This window comes from Pristiophorus japonicus, chromosome 1 (assembly GCF_044704955.1).
Source record: "Pristiophorus japonicus isolate sPriJap1 chromosome 1, sPriJap1.hap1, whole genome shotgun sequence".
Taxonomy (NCBI): domain Eukaryota; kingdom Metazoa; phylum Chordata; class Chondrichthyes; family Pristiophoridae; genus Pristiophorus; species Pristiophorus japonicus.
In genome coordinates this window covers 426,311,906-426,331,537 of record NC_091977.1, presented here as the reverse complement: position 1 = coordinate 426,331,537, position 19,632 = coordinate 426,311,906, and the positions used below count along the sequence as shown (strand labels likewise).

At 46.8% G+C, this 19,632-nt stretch overlaps 1 protein-coding gene across 1 annotated transcript in view; it reads right to left on the bottom strand.

The window, feature by feature from the left end:
• Positions 1 to 19,335, bottom strand: part of LOC139267494 (tyrosine-protein kinase Src42A-like) — a 61,385-nt gene extending 42,050 nt beyond the window's left edge. Inside the window, exons 1-5 of the mRNA XM_070885911.1 lie at positions 19,253 to 19,335; positions 19,093 to 19,195; positions 17,771 to 17,947; positions 8,018 to 8,111; positions 2,025 to 2,109 (exon numbers count right to left, since the gene is read on the bottom strand). Coding sequence (XP_070742012.1) covers positions 2,025 to 2,109; positions 8,018 to 8,111; positions 17,771 to 17,947; positions 19,093 to 19,195; positions 19,253 to 19,335 — 542 coding nt within the window. The remainder of the gene's footprint in view (positions 1 to 2,024; positions 2,110 to 8,017; positions 8,112 to 17,770; positions 17,948 to 19,092; positions 19,196 to 19,252) is intronic.
• Positions 19,336 to 19,632: the final 297 nt, after the last annotated feature.

The following is a 19,632-nucleotide window of genomic DNA, read 5'->3' as shown; positions in this document are numbered from 1 at the left end:
CTGCAGATATGCAACTGCAGGCATATGTGACCTGCCTTGTACGTTGTGATTTGAAAACCACATCACTTTGTTCACAGTACTTGTAGCAGCACTTGTGTGCTGAGAGATATGCTTAGTATTGTCACTGGTGGCAATGAACGCCTGGGCTATCGCTATGGCCTTATTCAAGGTTGGGGTCTCTACAGTCAAAACTTTGTGAAGTATGGTTTCGTGGCCAATGCCAAGTATGAAAAAGACTCTGAGCATGTGCTCCAAATGTCCTTCAAATTCGCAATGTCCTGCAAGGCGTCTTAGCTCGGCGACATAATTCACCACTTCCTGGCCTTCAGACCTTTTGTAGGGGTAGAACCGGTACCTCACCATCAGAACGTTTTCCTTTAGGTTCAAATGCTCTCGGACCAGTGTGCAGAAATCATTGTATGATTTCTCCGTGGGTTTCACTGGAGTGAGCAGATTCTTTATGAGGCCATACGTTGGTACCCCACAGACGGTGAAGAGGATCGCCCTTCGTTTGGCAGCATTCTCTTCCCCATCTAGCTCATTGGACACGAAGTATTGGTCAAGTCGCTCCATAAAAGTTTCCCAAATCATCTCCCTCTGAGAATTTCGCCAGGATGCCCACTGCTCTCTGCAGCTTTGGGTTCACTATCTGTATCTTGTCGGCAGTTGTTATGTATGGAGAAAGAGTCAGACTGAACACTGTGAGCTCAAAGTAAAGTGTGGCCTTAGTGTTTTATCGCAGGTCTCCAGAGTGTCTCTCCAACCTGTGAGATCTCCTTAAATACCTGTGCACCCAAGGGATTATGGGACTCCAGGGGTTGAGCCCTCTGGTGGCTGTACAGATTAAATACATATATAACAACGGGTGCCAGTTTTCTCGCTACAAGTACTTGTGCGGTTGCCATGTAGCATAGGACGAGCACATGCATGGACAGTAACAAACAGCTGTAGCCTGAAACTTAGCTGTACATCCTTGCAGGCAAGCTGAAACATTGACCGATGGGAATGGTACCCCTGGAGCAGCACAGAGGGCAACTCTCCTCTCAAGCACCTCATGCAGCACCACCTTGATTTCAGCAGTCATCAAACAGGGGATTAGGTGTTAGGCTGCTCTTCACTTGTTTTCAGGTAAATGCTTGCATAGAGGATTCCTTTTCTATTTGTATTTTGCTTTACTACTGTAGTGTATGAAATGATACAATGAACTCCGTACTGTGAGCCAGTGACTAGGTGTAACCTGGTCAGTGTTTAATGGCTTCCAGAAGTGAAGATACAAAGGTGAAGTTCAAGTTATATACCGGGCCCAGCAAGAGTGTACCTATGACCCTGGGACCTCCGACGGTAGTGCCCCCTGGTGGTGGACAGACCTTATGTACATACATTACATCATCCCCCCAGTTCTTGGCACAAGTCCATATTACAAGTTCAGACGGTCCGGAGCCCTTCACACCCTGGTTGACCGTCTCAGTACAATCCCAGTGCTTTCCGAGTCTCTCACGACTTGGGGCTGGACATTGACCACAGTGGGTTCTTCTGATGGCTGGACGTGAGTTGGTTGGTCGTCTAAGCTCGTGGTGTCTTCTTCCAACTGTTCGGGTTCGTCAGTGTGTCTTAGCTTGATTTGATCAATGTGCTTCCTGCATATCTGCCCATTCTTGAGCTTAACCATATACCCTCCTTATCCGTAACATTGGCGGGAGCCACTTGGGCCCTTGACCATGGTTAAGTACATACACTGTGTCAGATATGTCACGTGACACTGTGGCGCGGTCGTGATACCACTGCTTTCAACACGATCGTTAAGGTCAGGTTGGACTAGAGAGAGCCTAGTTTTGAGGCCTCTCTTCATCAATAGTTCCACAGGCGGGATCCGGTGAGCATGTGTGGCCTTGTCCTGTAACTGAGCAGTATGCAGTGACAGGCGTCTCTGCAAGGAACCGTGAGTTACGCGTTTCAGGCTCTGCTTGATGGTTTGAACTGCCCGCTCCGCTTGACCATTGGACACGGGTTTGAATGGAGCTCACCTCACGTGTTTCATGGCATTGCGTTTCATGAACTCTTGAAACTCCAGGCTCGTGAAACACGGTCTATTGTCGCTGACAATGATGTCTGGCAGACCATGTATGGAAAACATGACTCTCAGGTTCTCAATGGAAGTGACAGTGGAAGTGCTGGATTACATGATCACACATTCTATCCATTTGCATCCACCACCACAAAGAAAGGGGCCTGCAAAGTCGATGTGGATTCTGGACTATTGTCTGGATGGTCAGGACCACAGACAGCGGAGCTTCCTTTGGGGCATTGCTTAACTGCATGCAAGTACTGCACTGATGCATGCATGACTCTAAGTCCGAGTCAATGCCAGGCCACCAAATATGGAACCTGGCGATGGCCTTCATCATGACAATACCGGGTTGCATACTATGCAACTCCCGTACAAATCTCGCCCTGCCTTTCTTGGGCATGACAACACGATTACCCCACAGTAAACAGTTGGACTGGATGGAAAGTTCATCTTTGCGACGTCTGTACGGTTTGGTTTCATCACCCATTTCCTTGGGGGATGGTTGACCGGTCCCCATTAAGAACACAACGTTTTACAACCGATGGGGACGGATCCTGGCTGGCCCAGGTCTTAACTTGTTGAGCAGGGACAGGCGACCCTTCACTCTCAAAGGCATCCATGACCATGAGTAGCTCTGCGGGCATTGGCGTTTCCATCTCCGATGTGGGCAACGGTAACCGGTTCAATGCATCAGCGCAGTTGTCGGTGCCTGGTCTATGCCAAATGACATAATCATAGGCAGATAATGTCAGCGCCCACCTCTGGATGCGGGACGGCGCGTTGGTATTGATACCTTTATGTTCCGAGAACAACGATATAAGCGGCTTGTGATCGGTTTCCAGCTTGAAGCGAAGCCCAAACAGGTACTGGTGCATTTTTTACCCCATAAACACATGCTAAAGCCTTTTTCTCTATCATGCCGTAGGCTCTTTCCGTCTTGGACAGGCTTCGAGATGCGTATGCAACTGGTTGTAGTTTGCCTGACTCATTGGCTTGCTGGAATACACAGCCGACCCCATAGGATGACGCATCACAGATCAAAATGGGTCATACAGTACCAGTAGCTTGTGGGAACACAACAGATTTCTAGCCTTCTCAAAGGCTCTGTCTTGAAGTTCACCCTACACCCAGTCATCTCCTTTCCTGAGCAGCTTGTGCAAAGGCTCTAATACTATGTTCAATTTGGGTAAGAAGTTACCGAAGTAGTTGAGAAGACCCAGGAATGAATGCAGCTTTGTCACATACTGGGGCCTGGGCGCATTTTTGATGGCTTCTGTTTTCGAGTCTGTAGGCCTGATTCTATCTGCAGCAATCTTTCGTCCAAGGAGTTCGACCTCTGGTGCCATGAAAGAACACTTCGAACGTTTCAGCCTGAGTCCCACTTTGTCCAGATGACGCAGAATACCACGGTCCTGGGGACGGATTTCAATAGGCTCTCCATGCTTCTCTGAAATATGGTTGCCGCCGAATGAATGCCAAAAGGGCACCTATTATAAATAAACAATCCTTTGTACGTGTTGATGCACGTAAGTTTCTTTGATGATTCAACCAGTTCCTGTGTCATGTAGGCCAACGTTAGATCCAATTTGGCGAACGATTTTCCCCCGGCTAGCATTGCAAACAGGTCATCAGCTTTCGGTAGTGGGTAATGATCTTGTTTCGAAACTTGGTTGATCGTGACCTTGTAGTCTCCACAAATTCTGACCGTGCCATCGCTCTTTAACACTGGAACAATGGGACTGGCCTATTCATTAAATTCAACAGGTGAGATGACCCCCTCGTGTTGTAGCCTGTCCAATTCGAGCTCGACCTTTTCTCTCAGCATGTGCGGGACCGCCCTGGCTTTTTGATGGATGGGCCTTGAATCTGGGCCTAGGTGAATCTGCAGCTTGGCTCCTTTGAAGCTGCCAATTCCCGGTTCAAACAAAGAGGGAAATTTGCTCAGCACTTGAGCACACAAATCATCATCTGCTGATGACAAAGCTTTGATATCGTACCATTTCCATTTTATTTTCTCGAGCCAAATCCTGCCGAATAACAATGGGCTGTTACCTGGGATAATCCATAATGGTAGATCTTAAACCGTTCCCTCGTATGACACTCTTACTGCTGCATTACCGATTACTGGTATGAGCTCTTTGGTGTAGGTACGCAACTTCGCATTTATCGGACTCAGCTTGGGTGTCTCTGCCTTGGTCTCCCACAACTTTGCGAAAGTCCTCTGGCTCATTGGCGATTGACTTGCACCCGTGTCTAATTCCATGGATACCGGCACGTCGTTTAATTTTACCTCCATCATTATCGGTTGGCTCTTTGTTAGGAACACACGTATGCTTTACATTTCCTCCTCGGAGCTCTCAAATGTCTCGGACTGCATCGCCAGATCCACGCTGAATTGATCATCATCCACATGGTGTGTCACCGCTCGCTTGCTGCGCTGCGGACATGACCTCTGACAATGCCCCGTCTTTGCACACCCTCTGCATACATACTGCCTGAAGCAGCACTAATAGGGTCGGTGATTGCCCCCGCAACGCCAACATGTTGAGCTTGGATTTGCGCTCGATAGCGGGCTTTGAACGGCTCCCGTTCTCATATACACAGTCGAGTAGGCCCTTGACGGCGAACTTTGAGCGGCTCCCGTTCTCGCATAAGCAGTCGAGTAGGCCCTCAATGGCGAACTTTGAGCGGCTCCCGGCCTTGCAGATGCAGTCGAATCGGCCCTGCCATGTGCAGCTCTGCCGGCCGTCCATACAATTTTGTACACAGTACTTGCCGTGGAGTTCCTGTTTTGTCGCAACATCTGCTTTGTGCTTTTCTGCGTGGACATGCAAGCCTGGGCGATGGTGATGACCTTGCTGAGGTCCGGCGTCTCCACAGCCAGCAGCTTACTTAAGATCACCTCGTGGTTGACCGCGATGATGAAAAAGTCATGCAGCATGTCTTCCAACGCAGGTCCAAATTTGCAAGGCCCTGCAAGACGTCTCAGGTCGGCAACAAATGCCGCTATGTCCTGGCCTTCTGGATGAATGTGCGTATAGAAGCGATATCTGGATATGAGGATTCCTTCCCGAACTAGAGCATACAGTTCTTTGTAATCCTTTTCTGTAAGAAGAGTGGGTGAGAGCAGATTGTTGATGAGTGCATAGATCGTGGGGCCACAGATGGTGAGAAGAACTGCCCTGCGCTTCTCTGCATCCTCGTCTTTGTTTAGGTCATTTGCCACGAAATACTGGTCAAGACGATCCGTGAAATCTCCCCAATCTTCTTCTTCATTGAATCTCTCAAGAATTCCAACAGTATTCGATCGTGCTGTGCTCGCCATACTTTTGCATGGGTTTATGTTTTCATCGTCGCCAGTTGTAGTGTATGAAATGATACAATGAGCTCCGTACTGTGAGCCAGTGACTAGGTGTAACCTGGTCAGTTTTTAACGGCTTCCGGAAGTGAAGATACAAAGGTGAAGTTCAGGTTATATACCAGGCCCAGCACGAGTGTACCTATGACCCTCGGACCTCCGACAGTAGCCCGCTGGTGATGGACAGACCTTATGTACATACGTTACAACTACTTATTACTCTGCTTCCCTTTAGCCTTGGCAAAGGCTGTTAATAGGTTAAGGTGCCTTCTCAAAGTCTTTCTGAATTTTGTTTCCAATATTGTCCCCATCCCTTTAAAGTTGACTTTCATACAATTTTACAGCTTGCATGAGTATGGGGCACTAAAGTACAAGCATGATTTGCTTGCTTTTAACACAATGAAGTTTGGATCTTCTGACTCGTGACTGGGTTGTCACTATGAGGTAGAGGCTTTAGGTTGACTTTAATGACTTCTTTCTAAATAAATAATTTACAATGAAACTGTTATTTCTCAGCAGAAGATGTCATAAAGCTTATATTATCTGTAATGATACCGAGTGAAATTTTTGTTTCTAAGGGGAATTCAATTCACCACTACGTTCTAATGCAGCTGCAAAACTTTAAAGTTGTCAACCAACTTTCATTTTCAGATCAGTATTTCTTCAATCTTTCATTTGTTTTGACACTTAACTGCAATGCCCTTGTTTCTTACAGTAATTTTGCAACACACATGACTGACTTCTGAAAGCATTTTCTAGTGATGTTCTTTCAGTGGTTTTCATCATCACTCTACACTCGCCTGGTTCCACTGTTATCTATCCAGTCGTAGCCAGAGAATCACTTGCAATTACTTCTCGTTCCACTCCCGCACTGTTACCTCTGGTGTCCCCTAAAGACCTAACCTTGGCTCCTCCTATGTGTCACCTATATGTTGCCCCTTGGCTACATCATCTGCAAACACAACGTCAGATTGCTCTACCTCACTACCACTTCTCTCGACCATGTCATGGTCTCTAAATTGTCAGACTGCTTGTTCGACATCCAGTACTGGATGGGCAGAAATTTCCTCCCAATAACTATTGGGAAGACCGAAGCCATTGTCTTCGGTCCCCGACACAAATTCTATTTCCTAGCCACCATCTCCATCCCTCTTCCTGGAAACTGTCGAAGGCTGAACCAGACTGTTTGTAACCATGGTGTCGTATTTGACCCAAGGTGAGATTCCAACCACATATCCACAACATAACTAAGGCCACCTATTTGCTCCTCTGTAACATGGCCCGATTCCGCACCTGCCTCAGCTCATCTGCTGCTGAACCCTCCTCCATGCCTTTGTTACCTCGAGACTTGACTATTCCAATGCATTCCTGGCCGGCCTTCCATTTTCTACCCTCCGTAAAATTGAGGTCATCTAAAACTCTGCTGCCTGTATCCTGACTTGCACCGAGTCCTGTTCATCCATCGCCCCTGTGCTCGCTGACCTACATTGGCTCCTGGTTGAGCAACACCTCAATTTTAAAATTATCATCCTTGTTTTTAAATTCCTCCATGGCCTCGCCCCTCCCTATTTCTGTGACCTCCTCCAGCCCCACAACCCTATGGGCTGGATTTTCCGGTCCTTTGCGCACCGGGTTTCGCCCCGGAGCAGTGTGAATGGTGGCGTTCGGGCCTCCTGCGTCCTTTTGCGATCTTCCAGTCCATTTTTGTGGCAACGCTGAGCAGCCCCGCTGGGAAGAGCTGCGGTGGGTGTGTAACACCTCTCGTTGCGACACCGGCAGTAGTTTTGACTTTGGCCCAACCTGTCCGCCCGGAAGTGTGCCTGCAATGACCGCCTGGGAAATCAGTGCGGTCCAGTGTAGCTGGCTGTACAGAGGAAAGAAAAGTACTCTGAAGGTAAGTGTGAGTGTTTGTTCTCATGTTTTTTTTTAGCCATTTATATTGTAGTGGCATGGGCAATGTTTTGGGAATGTTTTTGTGGGTATTTTTTAAGGTTCCCTCCCTCCCCCTCCACCTCCCAGGCCTCTCTCAGAGCACACACGGCCCGGCGCTTTAGTTTGCAAGTTTCCCATCCTTGCACCACGAAAAGTGTACAATGCCTCCCTCAGTCCTGTGCCCCCTGACGCAGGGCCCAGATGCCGAAACTTCCTTACCAAAGCGCAAACTATTCCCATCCGATAACTTTCTCCCATCCCGCCTCCATTTTCGCCCAGGTAATGTCTGTAAGCTTGTAATGTTTGTAGCTCCACAGTGTGGATGTGAACGTATTGTGTACTGCAACTGCAGAGTTAATAATTAAACAGAACCAGGCAGATTCCAGAGGCTTCCGAGAGAGCTGCCTGCCATGTAGGAAGCTGTGTGTGTGCTTGTGCTCTGTGAATATATCACAGCTCCATAAACAGAAAAAGCCTAAATTCCAGCCCTATCTCTGTAAACTCCTCTAGGCAGCTGGAGAAATTAAATTAAATTAATTAAATAAATCTGGAATTTAAAAAAAACTAGAATCAGTAATGGTGACTGTGAAACTTCTGTTGTTGTAAAAACCCATCGAGTTCATTAATGTACTTTAGGGAAGAAAATCTTCCATCTTTACCTGGTCTGGCCTCTATGCGACTCCTGACCACAGCAATGTGGCTGACTCTTAACTGCCCGCTGAAATAGTACAGCATCTCAGATGTACCAAACCGCTACAGAGAAGTACACCAAGAATAAAACTGAACGAATTACCCGGCATCGACCTAGGCATTGGACATGACATAGACACATCCAGCCCAGTCGACCCTGCAACTATCTCCTCACTAACATCTGGGGATTTGTGCCAAAAATTGGGACAGCTGTCCCGCAACTAGTCAAGCAAAAGCCTGACATAGTCATACTCACAGAATCATATCTTTCAGCCAATGTCCCAGAATCCTCGATCACCTTCCCAGAGTATGTCCTGTCCCACAGCAGGACAGACCCACCAGAGGTGGTGGCACAGAGGTATACAGTCAAGAGGGTGTGGCCCTGGGAGTCATCAACATTGACTCCGAACCCCATGAAGTCTCATGGCAGCAGGTCAAACATGAGCAAGGAAAGCTCCTGTTGATTACCACCTACTTCCCTCCCTCAGCTGATGAATCAGTACTCCTCCATGTTGAACACCACTTGGAGATAAGAACATAAGAAATAAGAGCAGGAGTCGGCCATTTGGCACCTCGAGCCTGCTCCACCATTCAATAAGTTCATGGCTGATCTGATCTTGGCCTCAACTTCACCTCCCTGCCCGCTCCCCATAACCCTTCATTGCCTTATCATTCAAAAATCTCTCTATCTCCATCTTAAATCTATTGAATGACCCAGCTTCCACAGCTCTCTGGGTTAGAGAATTCCAAAGATTCACAACAATCTGAGCGAAGAAATTCCTCCTCATTTCTGATTTTTTAAATGGGCGACCCCTTATTCTGAAACTATGCCCCCTAGTTCTAGATTCCCTCATGAGAGAGAAGCATTTTTTCTGCATCTACCCTATCAAGCCCCCTCAGAATCTAATATGTTTCAATAAGGTCACCTCTCATTCTTCTAAACTCCAATGAGTATAGGCCCAACCTATTCAACCTATCTTCACAAAGCAACCCCTTCATCTCAGGAATCAACCTCGAGAACCTTCTCTGAACTGCCTCCAACACAAGTATATTCTTCCTTAAATAAGTAGAGCAAAACTGTATGCAGTACTCCCGGTGTGGTCTCATCAATGCCCTGTACAGTTATATTTGGACTTCCCTACTTATATACTCCATCCCCCATGCAATAAAGGCCAATATTTCATTTGCCTTCCTAATTACTTGCCATACCTGCATGCTAACTTTTTGTGTTTCGTGTACAAGGACCCCAGATCTCTCTATACCTCAGCATTTTGTAATCTCTCCACAATTAAGTAATAATTTGCTTTTTTATTTGTCCTACTGATGTGGATAACCTCACATTTTCCCACATTATACTCCATCTGCCAAATTTTTGCCCATTCACTTAGCCTATCTATATCCCTTTGCAGATTCTTTGCTTCCTCCTCACAACTTGCTTTCCCACCTACCTTTGTATCATCAGCAAATTTGGTTACATTACATTCGATCCCTTCACCCACATCATTAATATAGATTGTAAATAGTTGAGGCCCCAGCACTGATCCCTGTGGCACCCCACTAGTTACAGTTTGCCAACCTGATAATGACCCATTTATCCCGACTCTCTGTTTTTTGTTAGTTAGCCAATCCTCTATGCATGCGAATATATTAACCCAACCCTTTGAGCTCTGACCTTGTGCAGTAACCTTTTATGTGGCACCTTAACGAATGCCTTCTGGAAATCCAAATACACCACATCTACTGGTTCTCCTCTATCCACCCTGCTCGTTACATCCTCAAAGAATTCCAGCAAATTTGTCAAACATGATTTCCCTTTCATAAAACCATGCTGACTCTGCTTGACTGTATTATGATTTTCTAAATGTACTGTTACCACTTCCTTAATAATGGACTCCAGCATTTTCCTAATGATAGATGTTAGGCTAACTGGTCTATAGTTTCTTGATTTTTGTCTCATTTCTTTCTTAAATAGGGGCATTGTATTTGCTGTTTTCTAATCTGCTGGAATCCAGAATCCAGGGAGTTTTGGTAGATTACAACCAATGCATCCAATATCACTGCAGCCACTTCTTTTAAGACCCTCGGATGCAGGCCATCCGGTCCAGGGGACTTGTCCACCTTTAGTCCCATTACTTTGCCTAGTACTTTTTCTCTAGTGATAGTGATTGTTTTAAGTTCCCCCCTCCCAAGAACCCTTTGATTATCAATTTGTGGGAAGAAGCACTTAGAGTAGTAAGGGCAAGAAATGTACTCTAGACAGGGGACTTCAATATCCATCACCAATAGTGACTTGGTAGCACCACAACTGACTGAGTTGGCTGAGTCCTGAAGGACACAGCTGCCAGACTGGGCCAGCTACAGGAGGTAAGAGAACCAACACGAGGGAAAAACTTTCTTGACCGCGTCCTCACCAATGTTCCTGTCGCAGATGCATCTGTCCATGACAGCATTGGTAGCAGTGACCACCGCACAGTCCTTGTGGTGACGAGATCCTGTCTTCACACTGAGGACACCCTCCATCTAGCAGCTCAAAACCTGGCATCCATGAGGAGTTGTTGACCATCAGCAGCCCACAGCACCTCGTGGATGCCCAGTTTTGAGCTGCTAAATCTGTTCTGAATCTATCCCATTTAGCATGGTTGTATTCCACCACCATCTGTAACCTCATGTCTCGGCATATCCCTAACTCTGCCATTGCCATCAAGCCAGGGGACCAACCCTGGCTCAATGAGGAGTGTACAAGACCGGGCGTACTTAAAAATGAAGGACCAACCTGGTGAAGCAACAACACAGTACTACATACATGCTAAACAGCAGAAGCCGCAATCCTATAACCAACGGATAAGAGCAAAATTCTGCAGTACTGCCACATCCAGTCGTGAATCATGGTGGACAATTAAACAACTAACGGGAGGAGAAAGCTCAATGAACATCTTCATCCTCAATGACGGTGGTGACCAGCACAGGAGTGCAAAAGACGAAGTATTTGAAACCATCTTCAGCCAGAAGTGCTGAGTGCGTGATTCACCAGTTCAAACTGTCACAGGACGGGAGAATGGAGAGCACCAGTTCAAACTGTCACAGGAGAGAGAGTGGAGAGCACCAGTTCATAGTGTCACAGGAGAGAGAGTGGAGAGCACCAGTTCAAACTGTCACAGGACGGGAGAGTGGAGAGCACCAGTTCAAACTGTCACAGGACGGGAGAGTGGAGAGCACCAGTTCAAACTGTCACAGGAGCATCCAGTCGTGCCCCGGCAACTGCCCCCAAAGGAAGTGGAGTGTGGGAAATTGCACTCCGCTTCCATTGAGGGGTGATAAGGCCAATTCTGCGGCGGGAGCAGGACTTCCACGCTGGGGGCTAAAATTCCCAGCCCCAGAAGGTTACCGACCCCAAGATGGGAGCCTGTGTGGGGAGGCAGAAGGAAGTTGAGGGGAGGCGGGGGATGGAGGGGAGAGTGATGGAGGTGGGGGGTGGGAAACCCAGGGCGGGGGACAGGAGGGGCTACATTGCAGCAGAGGTCTGGGGGGGCAAAGTGTGTTGGAGGGGCAGGCCTGGGGGCTCTGTGCCTCGGTGCGGGGAGTGTTCAGAGTGGGGTGGACGGGTTGACTGCGCAGATTGCGGTTGGTGGATGTGGTGTGGTTAGCGTCACGGGGACGTGGCCCCGGGGTGGCTGCGGCTGGGGGCTCGACATCCGGGGGTGTTTGGCATTTGGGAAGGATTCTGACGGGACGGGGTGGGTTGGGTGCGGGGGGAGTGTTCCCGGTGTTGGGTTGGTCCGGAGCCGGGTGGTGGCACGCTCTTGGGATGAGGGGTGGGCTGTTTGGGGCTGGGATTGGGAGAGACTTCTTCACTCGGGGAGTTGTTGGCCTGTGGGGTTCCCTGCCGCGGAGAGTTGTTGATGCCAGTTCATTGGATGTGTTCGGGAGGGAGTTGGATGTGGTCCTTGCGGCTGGAGGGGGTCGGGGGGTGTGGAGGGGGCGTGGGGGGGAGGTGTTGGGGTGGGTGATCAGCCATGATCTTGTTGAATGGCGGTGCAGGCTCGAAAGGCCGAATGGCCTACTCCTGCACCTATTTTCTAGGTTTCTATGTTTCTATGTTTCTATCTCAACCTCCTCCTGAGGTCCCCACCATCACAGAAGCTAGTCCTCAGCCAATTTGATTAATTGAAAGTGATATCAAAAAACAGCTCAGTGCACTGGATACAGCAAAGGCTATGGATCCCGACATCATCCCGGCTGTCTTGCTGAAGACTTGTGCTCCAGAACTAGCTGTGCCTCTAGCCAAGCTGTTCCAGTACAGCTACAATGCTGGCATCTATCCGACAATGTGGAAAAATGCCCAGTTATGTCCTGTCCACAAAAAGCAGGACAAATCCAATCCAGCTAACTACTGCACCATCTACTCTCAATCATCAGCAATGTGACGGAATGTGTCATCGACAGTGTTATCAAGCAGCACTTAATCACCAATAACCTGTTCACCAATGCTCAGTTTGGGTTCTGCCAGGATCACTGAACTCCAGACCTCATTACAGCCTTGGTCCAAACATGGACAAAAGAGCTAAATTCCAGAAGTGAGGCAAGAGTGGCTGCCCTTGACATCAAGACAGCATTTGACTAAGTGTGGCATCAATGAGCCCGAGTAAAACTGAAGTCAATGGGAATCAGGGGGAAAACTCTCCACTGGCTTGAATCATACCTAGCACAAAGGATGATGGTTGTGGTTGTTGGAGGTCAATCATCTGAACCCCAGGACATTGCTGCAGGATTTTCTCAGGTCAGTGTCCCAGACCCAACCATCTTCAGCTGCTTCATCAATGACCTTCCTTCCATCATATGTTCAGAAGTGAGGTTCTTCGCTGGTGATTACACAGTGTTCAATTCCATTCGCAACTTGTCAAATAATGAAACAGTCTGTGCTCGCATACAGCAAGACTTGGACAACACTCAGGCTTGCGCTGATAAGTGGCAAGGAACATTCGTACCATACAAGTGTTAGGCAATGATCATCTCCAGGAAGAGGAAGAGAGAGTCTAGCTACCTCCCCTTGACATTCAATGGGATTAGCGTTGTAGAATTCACCCACCATGAACATCTTTGGGTGTCACCATTGATTAGAAACTTAACTGGACCTGCTACATAAATACTTAGGTTACAAGAGCAGATCAGAGGCTGGGTATTCTGCAGCAAAAGACTCACTCCTGACTCCCCAAAGCCTTTTCACCATCTACAAGGCACAAGTCTGGAGTTTGGTGAAATATTCTCACTTGCCTGGATGAGTGCAACTCCAACAACACTCAAAAAGCTCAACACTATCCAGGACAAAGTAGGCTGCTTGATTGACACCCCGTCCACCACTTTAAACATTCATTCCCTCCAGCACTGATGCACCTTGGCTGAAGTATGTATCATTTATAAGGTGCACTGCAGCAACTCGCCAAGGCTTCTTTGACAGCAACTCTCAAACCCGTGACCTCTACCGCCTAAAAGGACAAGGGAATAGCATCACCTCTAAGTTCCTTATTTTGACTTGGAAATATATCGCCATTCCTTCATCGTCGCTGGGTCAAAATCTTGGAACTCCCTACCTAACAGCCCTATGGGAGTACCTTCACCACACGAACTGTCGCGGTTCAAGAAGGCGGCACACCACCTTTTCAAGGGCAATTAGGGATGGGCAATAATTGCTGGCCTTGCCAGCAACGCTCACATCTCATGGATTACTAAAATAATATGTTCCGAGATATCTGCGCTCCTCCAATTCTGGCCTCTTGCGCACCCCAGATTTTAATCTCTCCACCATTGGTGGCCGTGCCTTCAGCTGCCCTAAGCTCTGGAATTCCCTGCCTAAACTTCTCTGCCTCTCTACCTCTTTATCCTCCTTTAAGACGCTCTTTAAAACCTACATCATCTGCCCTAATATGTGGCTTTGTGTCAAAGTTTGATTGATACCACTCATGTGAATTGCCTTGGGACATTTTATTACTTTAAAGGCACCATATAAAGGCACCACTGAGTTCCAATTGAAACATATAAAATTCTTTAGTGTCTTCACTGAGAAATTGTTTCCGCTGGCTGGGGAATCTAAAACAAGGAGTCACAGTCTCAGAAGAAGGGGTCAGCCTTTATTACTGAGATGAGGAGAAATTTCTTCACTCAAAGTGTTGTGAACCTTTGGAATTCTCTACCCCAAAGAGCTGTGGATGCTCAGGCGTTGAGTATATTCAAGACATATGGTGATGGTGTGAGGTGGAGTTGAGGTAGAAGATCAGCCATGACCCTGTTGAATGGTGGAGCTGGCTCGAAGGGCCAAATGGCCTACTCCTGCTCCTAATTCTTCTGTTAGTTGTTGCATTTGATCCAATAATTTGTTATGACTCACTGTAATGTTCTAATTTCTTGCAGACTTGTGCTGGATTATTCTTGCTGTTGTATCATAAAATCAAGTTCCCTTTAAAAGGGTAGATGTTAAAGAGAAGGAGAATCCAGAAAGACAAACTGCCGCTCCTGTTAGCGCCCCGGAGGGGTGGCAATGGAGGCGGTAAGTACTTCCGGGCATGTGGCCAGCTTCCAGCTCCCCACTGGTATATTCGGTGCCAGTTTTGAGGGGGCGCATAGCATTACCGCCTGGAAGAGGCGAGATGGTGTGCAACGCCCCTGGTTGCGATACCAGCTCAATATTTGGTTGGTGTCCGATCCAAAGCGCCCTAACGGGAACACTTGTGGAAACTGGTGTTCCCACTTGTAGCGGCCGCAGTCAGGTAAGTAATGTTGACCTGAGATAATTGTGATCGTTTATAATTTTTTTATTTTTGCGATCTATGTTGTGAGTGATGTATTGGGAATGTTTTTGGTACTTTATTTCAGATTTTTTTTTTTAACCTCGGAATTTTCATTTGCTCAGCCGGCCTAGCATCCTAAAAGAGTTGTGGAATGCCTCCCTTTGCGCTGCACTCCACATTCAGGGCCCAGCTGGTGAATTTTGAGGCTGGAGACGCAAACCATTTCCAGACACAAACTTTACTGCTCCACCCGGGTTAACGCTGAAACAGAGGCCCGACAAAATTTCTCCCCCAAAGCCTTTGAAAAGAAGAAATGCAAAATATTAGTGTGAAGGTAAAAATAACTCACAAATTGAAGGATAGAAATTTATATCTATTATTTTATATATACACCTTAAAGGCACTTTTTAAAGTTGTACTCAACCTAACTCAGGAGATACTTCTTAGAAATGTGCTTTTTGGATAAATTCTCTGGGGCTAGACTTTCCACTTCACATCGCCCATCAAAGGCCCATCTATGGCCCAAAACGGACCTCTATCGCCCATTTTGAGCAAAAAGTGGAAACTAGGCCCAAAATATCGCCGGAAAAATAGGCCCCCAAGTTTCTACTTTGATCGCTGAGATGATCGCCTACACAAGGCCCATCCCAAGTTTCAGCACTTAGCATGCACTTCGCTGGGCCGATGCAAGGCCCAAAAGAGTGCTCAAAAATAGTTGCTTTTTCAGGGCCTTAGACAGGGAAATGGGCACTACGGATGCCACTTTTAGCCTCTGAGGAAGGGTGGAGAATTGTTCTGAGTTATTTAGAGAGTAAAATTGAAGCCAATTGTACTCAGAAATTTGGGACAGGGAATATAAATAGGTATTATCACATTTATGCTAAATAGATCTAATATATTGGAATTATTTAGTAAATAGCTTTTACATAGTGAAGTTATTCAATGAAATTCCGTGGAGAAACAGAATAAACAAACAAATCTGCATGAAGAACCATACGTTGTAAAACTTATGTAAATAAGAGAGAAGGAACGAAAGTTGTAGAACATTTTTTTTATTAACAAACAACATTTTTTTAAAGAACTAATTAACAAGACCCTCCCTCCAACCCCCCACCCCCCGCACCAACCCACCCTTCCCTCAAAATCCCCAAAACGTTAGAAGAAGAAGAAATTGAACATTTTAAAGAACAAGTGGCCATTTAAGTAATCATAACAAGTGACCATTTCAGTGATGATAACAAGTGACCATTTCAGTCATGACAACAAGTGACCATTTCAGTCATGCCAACAAGTGACCATTTCAGTGAAGATAACAAGTGACCATTTCAATCATGACAACAAGTGACCATTTCAGAAAGAATGGAAAGTGATCAGTTAAGTAATGATAACAAGTGAACAAGTGAACATTTAACTATTAAATACAACTGGCCAATTTAGTAACAATAACAATAACAATAATAACAATAACAATAACAATAGTATAATAAATTGGTAATAACAAGTGAACATTTTAAAACAAATAAACTATAGAGAAGCACTCCCCCCTCCCTACCTGCGGCCATGTTTCCCTTCAGATCCTATCCCACCCCGTGTTCGTACCCCACCCGCCCGTTTTAGTCTATGCAGACCGACACCAAGACGTCGTGCAGAGTGGGATCTCAAGACTTCCTGCCGCGGTGGATAGAGGTATACCGATGGATGTGGTGATTTAGATTTCCAAAAGGCATTCGATAAGGTGCCACACAAAAGGTTACTGCAGAAGATAAAGGTACGCGGAGTCCGAGGAAATGTATTAGCATGGATAGAGAATTGGCTGGCTAACAGAAAGCAGAGAGTCGGGATAAATGGGTCCTTTTCGGGTTGCAAATCGGTGGTTAGTGGTGTGCCACAGGGATCGGTGCTGGGACCACAACTGTTTACAATATACATAGATGACCTGGAAGAGGGGACAGAGTGTAGTGCAACAAAATTTGCAGATGACACAAAGATTAGTGGGAAAGCAGGTTGTGTAGAGGACACAGAGAGGCTGCAAAGAGATTTAGATAGGTTAAGCGAATGGGCTAAGGTTTGGCAGATGGAATACAATGTCGGAAAATGTGAGGTCATCCACCTTGGAAAAAAAAACAGTAAAAGGGAATATTATTTGAATGGGGAGAAATTACAACATGCTGCGGTGCAGAGGGACCTGGGGGTCCTTGTGCATGAATCCCAAAAAGTTAGTTTGCAGGTGCAGCAGATAATCAGGAAGGCGAATGGAATGTTGGCCTTCATTGCGAGAGGGATGGAGTACAAAAGCAGGGAGGTCCTGCTGCAACTATACAGGGTATTGGTGAGGCCGCACCTGGAGTAATGCGTGCAGTTTTGGTCACCTTTCTTAAGGAAGGATATACTAACTTTGGAGGGGGTACAGAGACGATTCACTAGGCTGATTCCAGAGATGAGGGGGTTACCTTATGATGATAGATTGAGTAGACTGGGTCTTTACTCGTTGGAGTTCAGAAGGATGAGGGGTGATCTTATAGAAACATTTAAAATAATGAAAGGGATAGACAAGATAGAGGCAGAGAGGTTGTTTCCACTGGTTGGGGAGACTAGAACTAGGGGGCACAACCTCAAAATACGGGGGAGCCAATTTAAAAACGAGCTGAGAAGGAATTTCTTCTCCCAGAGGGTTGTGAATCTTTGGAATTCTCTGCCCAAGGAAGCAGTTGAGGCTAGCTCATTGAATGTATTCAAATCACAGATAGATAGATTTTTAATCAATAAGGGAATTAAGGGTTATGGGGAGCGGGCGGGTAAGTGGAGCTGAGTCCACGGCCAGATCAGCCATGATCTTGTTGAATGGCAGAGCATGCTCGAGGGGCTAGATGGCCTACTCCTGTTCCTAATTCTTATGTTCTTATGTTATGATGGAGAGGAAGCGTAAGCCTGAGGCTATACTTCTGAGTCCGGAGGAACTGTGCCCTCCATACTCGCTTGCGTGCTCAGGGTGTCGCTGCGAGCAGACACGACAACTTGGGGTGCAACGCCATGTCCAGCCAGCAACGCATGCCGCAGGGCATTGGTTGTGGCTGTCTGCTGCTGAATAGCCTCCAAGGTCTCCCTTGCAGTCTGTGACTGCTCAGAAGACCAGTTGAAGAAGTTATGGCAGAACTCACTCCAGGAAGCTGGAAACTGGCTCCAGTTCACAGAGAATCCCGCGAACCCCTGGATAAGGTCGCGACCAATCGCGACGGTCTCCCTGCACTGGGAAATCAAGCTCTCTGTCTGGTCCTCCAAGGCAGGCGATGGCTCGCCACGCTGACCAGACCTCCATGGGGTCGGCGTTTACAATATGACGCGCCTTGGCGTCGCCACCTGCACAGCGCTTGGTCCCGGTGCTTCTTCCATCTCAACCGAGTTGGCCGCAGGTTGTTCCCCTCCGCAAAAAAATCTCTTCTTCTTCCGTCTCCTCCTCCTCCTCCTGCTGAAGCACAGCAGCAGGAGTCCGCAGTGGCTCCTCTTCTTCTTCAGCCTCCTGCGATGTTGGAGACGGTTCAGTGGTAGTGGACTCCACTGACTCGACGACCACTTGACCTTTAATTTGATAAACAACGTTTAACAATTCAAATCATTGCATTACAATTTTTCTCGAACTCAAAACATTGCAATGCTTTCCATTACTCCATATGCACAGGTGATCACAAAGTTTAACATGACCTAACATGACCTCATTCGAACATCACCATTATATATCAGATTATATTATAATTGCATAACATTACATGCGTAACTATGATATTTTCAGTATTTACTAATGATTCACACATTGCACAATGCACATTTCTCATTACTCACATGTCTCAAGGGTGGGTTCGGCCACACCACGGGATGTGACTGAATGGCTTTCTGGCCCCACCAAGGCCACCGCGAGCTCCTCGTAAGCACTTAAACTGTGCATCATGGCAAAGCCCCCGCCCGTCCTGTTTTGCTCCCGATTATTGATCGAGATCTTCTTCTGTATATGATGCGACAACATTGCACGGCATAAGCAAATGGATCAGGCAATTTAAGACATTGAAGACATTTAAGACTGACAGATTTAAATGTTCTATTACAAATTAGCATTACGTTACATATTTCACACTACAAGATTTGACTTTATGCTGGGTTGCATAAATTTAGTCATTATTTAGTTATGTTTAAATGTAACCAAATAACATTGCAGATTCTAGTTACTATTTAGATCATTAAATAATACATAAATATAAATTTCAACTTACTCTCGCAGCTGCCAGTAGGCTGTTCCAACGTTTGCAGTATTGGTCCGGTGTGCGCGTTTCATTAGAGGCCGACGTGACCACGTCGGCAATGTCAGACCAAATCCTGCGATATGCACGGGGTGGAGGTTTCCCATGCCCACTCCGTGTCAGATCCTCCCACCTGGTGCTGACAACATTCACCAGGGCCTCATTGGCCTCCTCGCTGAAGGGCTTGGCCCTACGCCTCTCAAATGATCCCTCCATGTCGATTATTATCAGATTATTCAGACCACAAGATGCTTTCTCCTCTCTCTCTCTCTCTTCCCAACCCTCACAGAGCTTCTGAGCATGTGTGATGACCCCTGACCTCCCAAAACACGGGAAGAAGCATCAACCTGAAAAAAAAAATCAACCTGCACATGCGCAGTAATGCGTTGCTCGGGAAGCTTTTTTTTCATTCACTTCTGTTTTCTTTGGGCGATCGTAAGATTCACATCGCCCATTTGACATCGCTGGGCTAAGGCCGAGTGGAAAATCGCGAAAAAAAATGGGCCTTGTGCC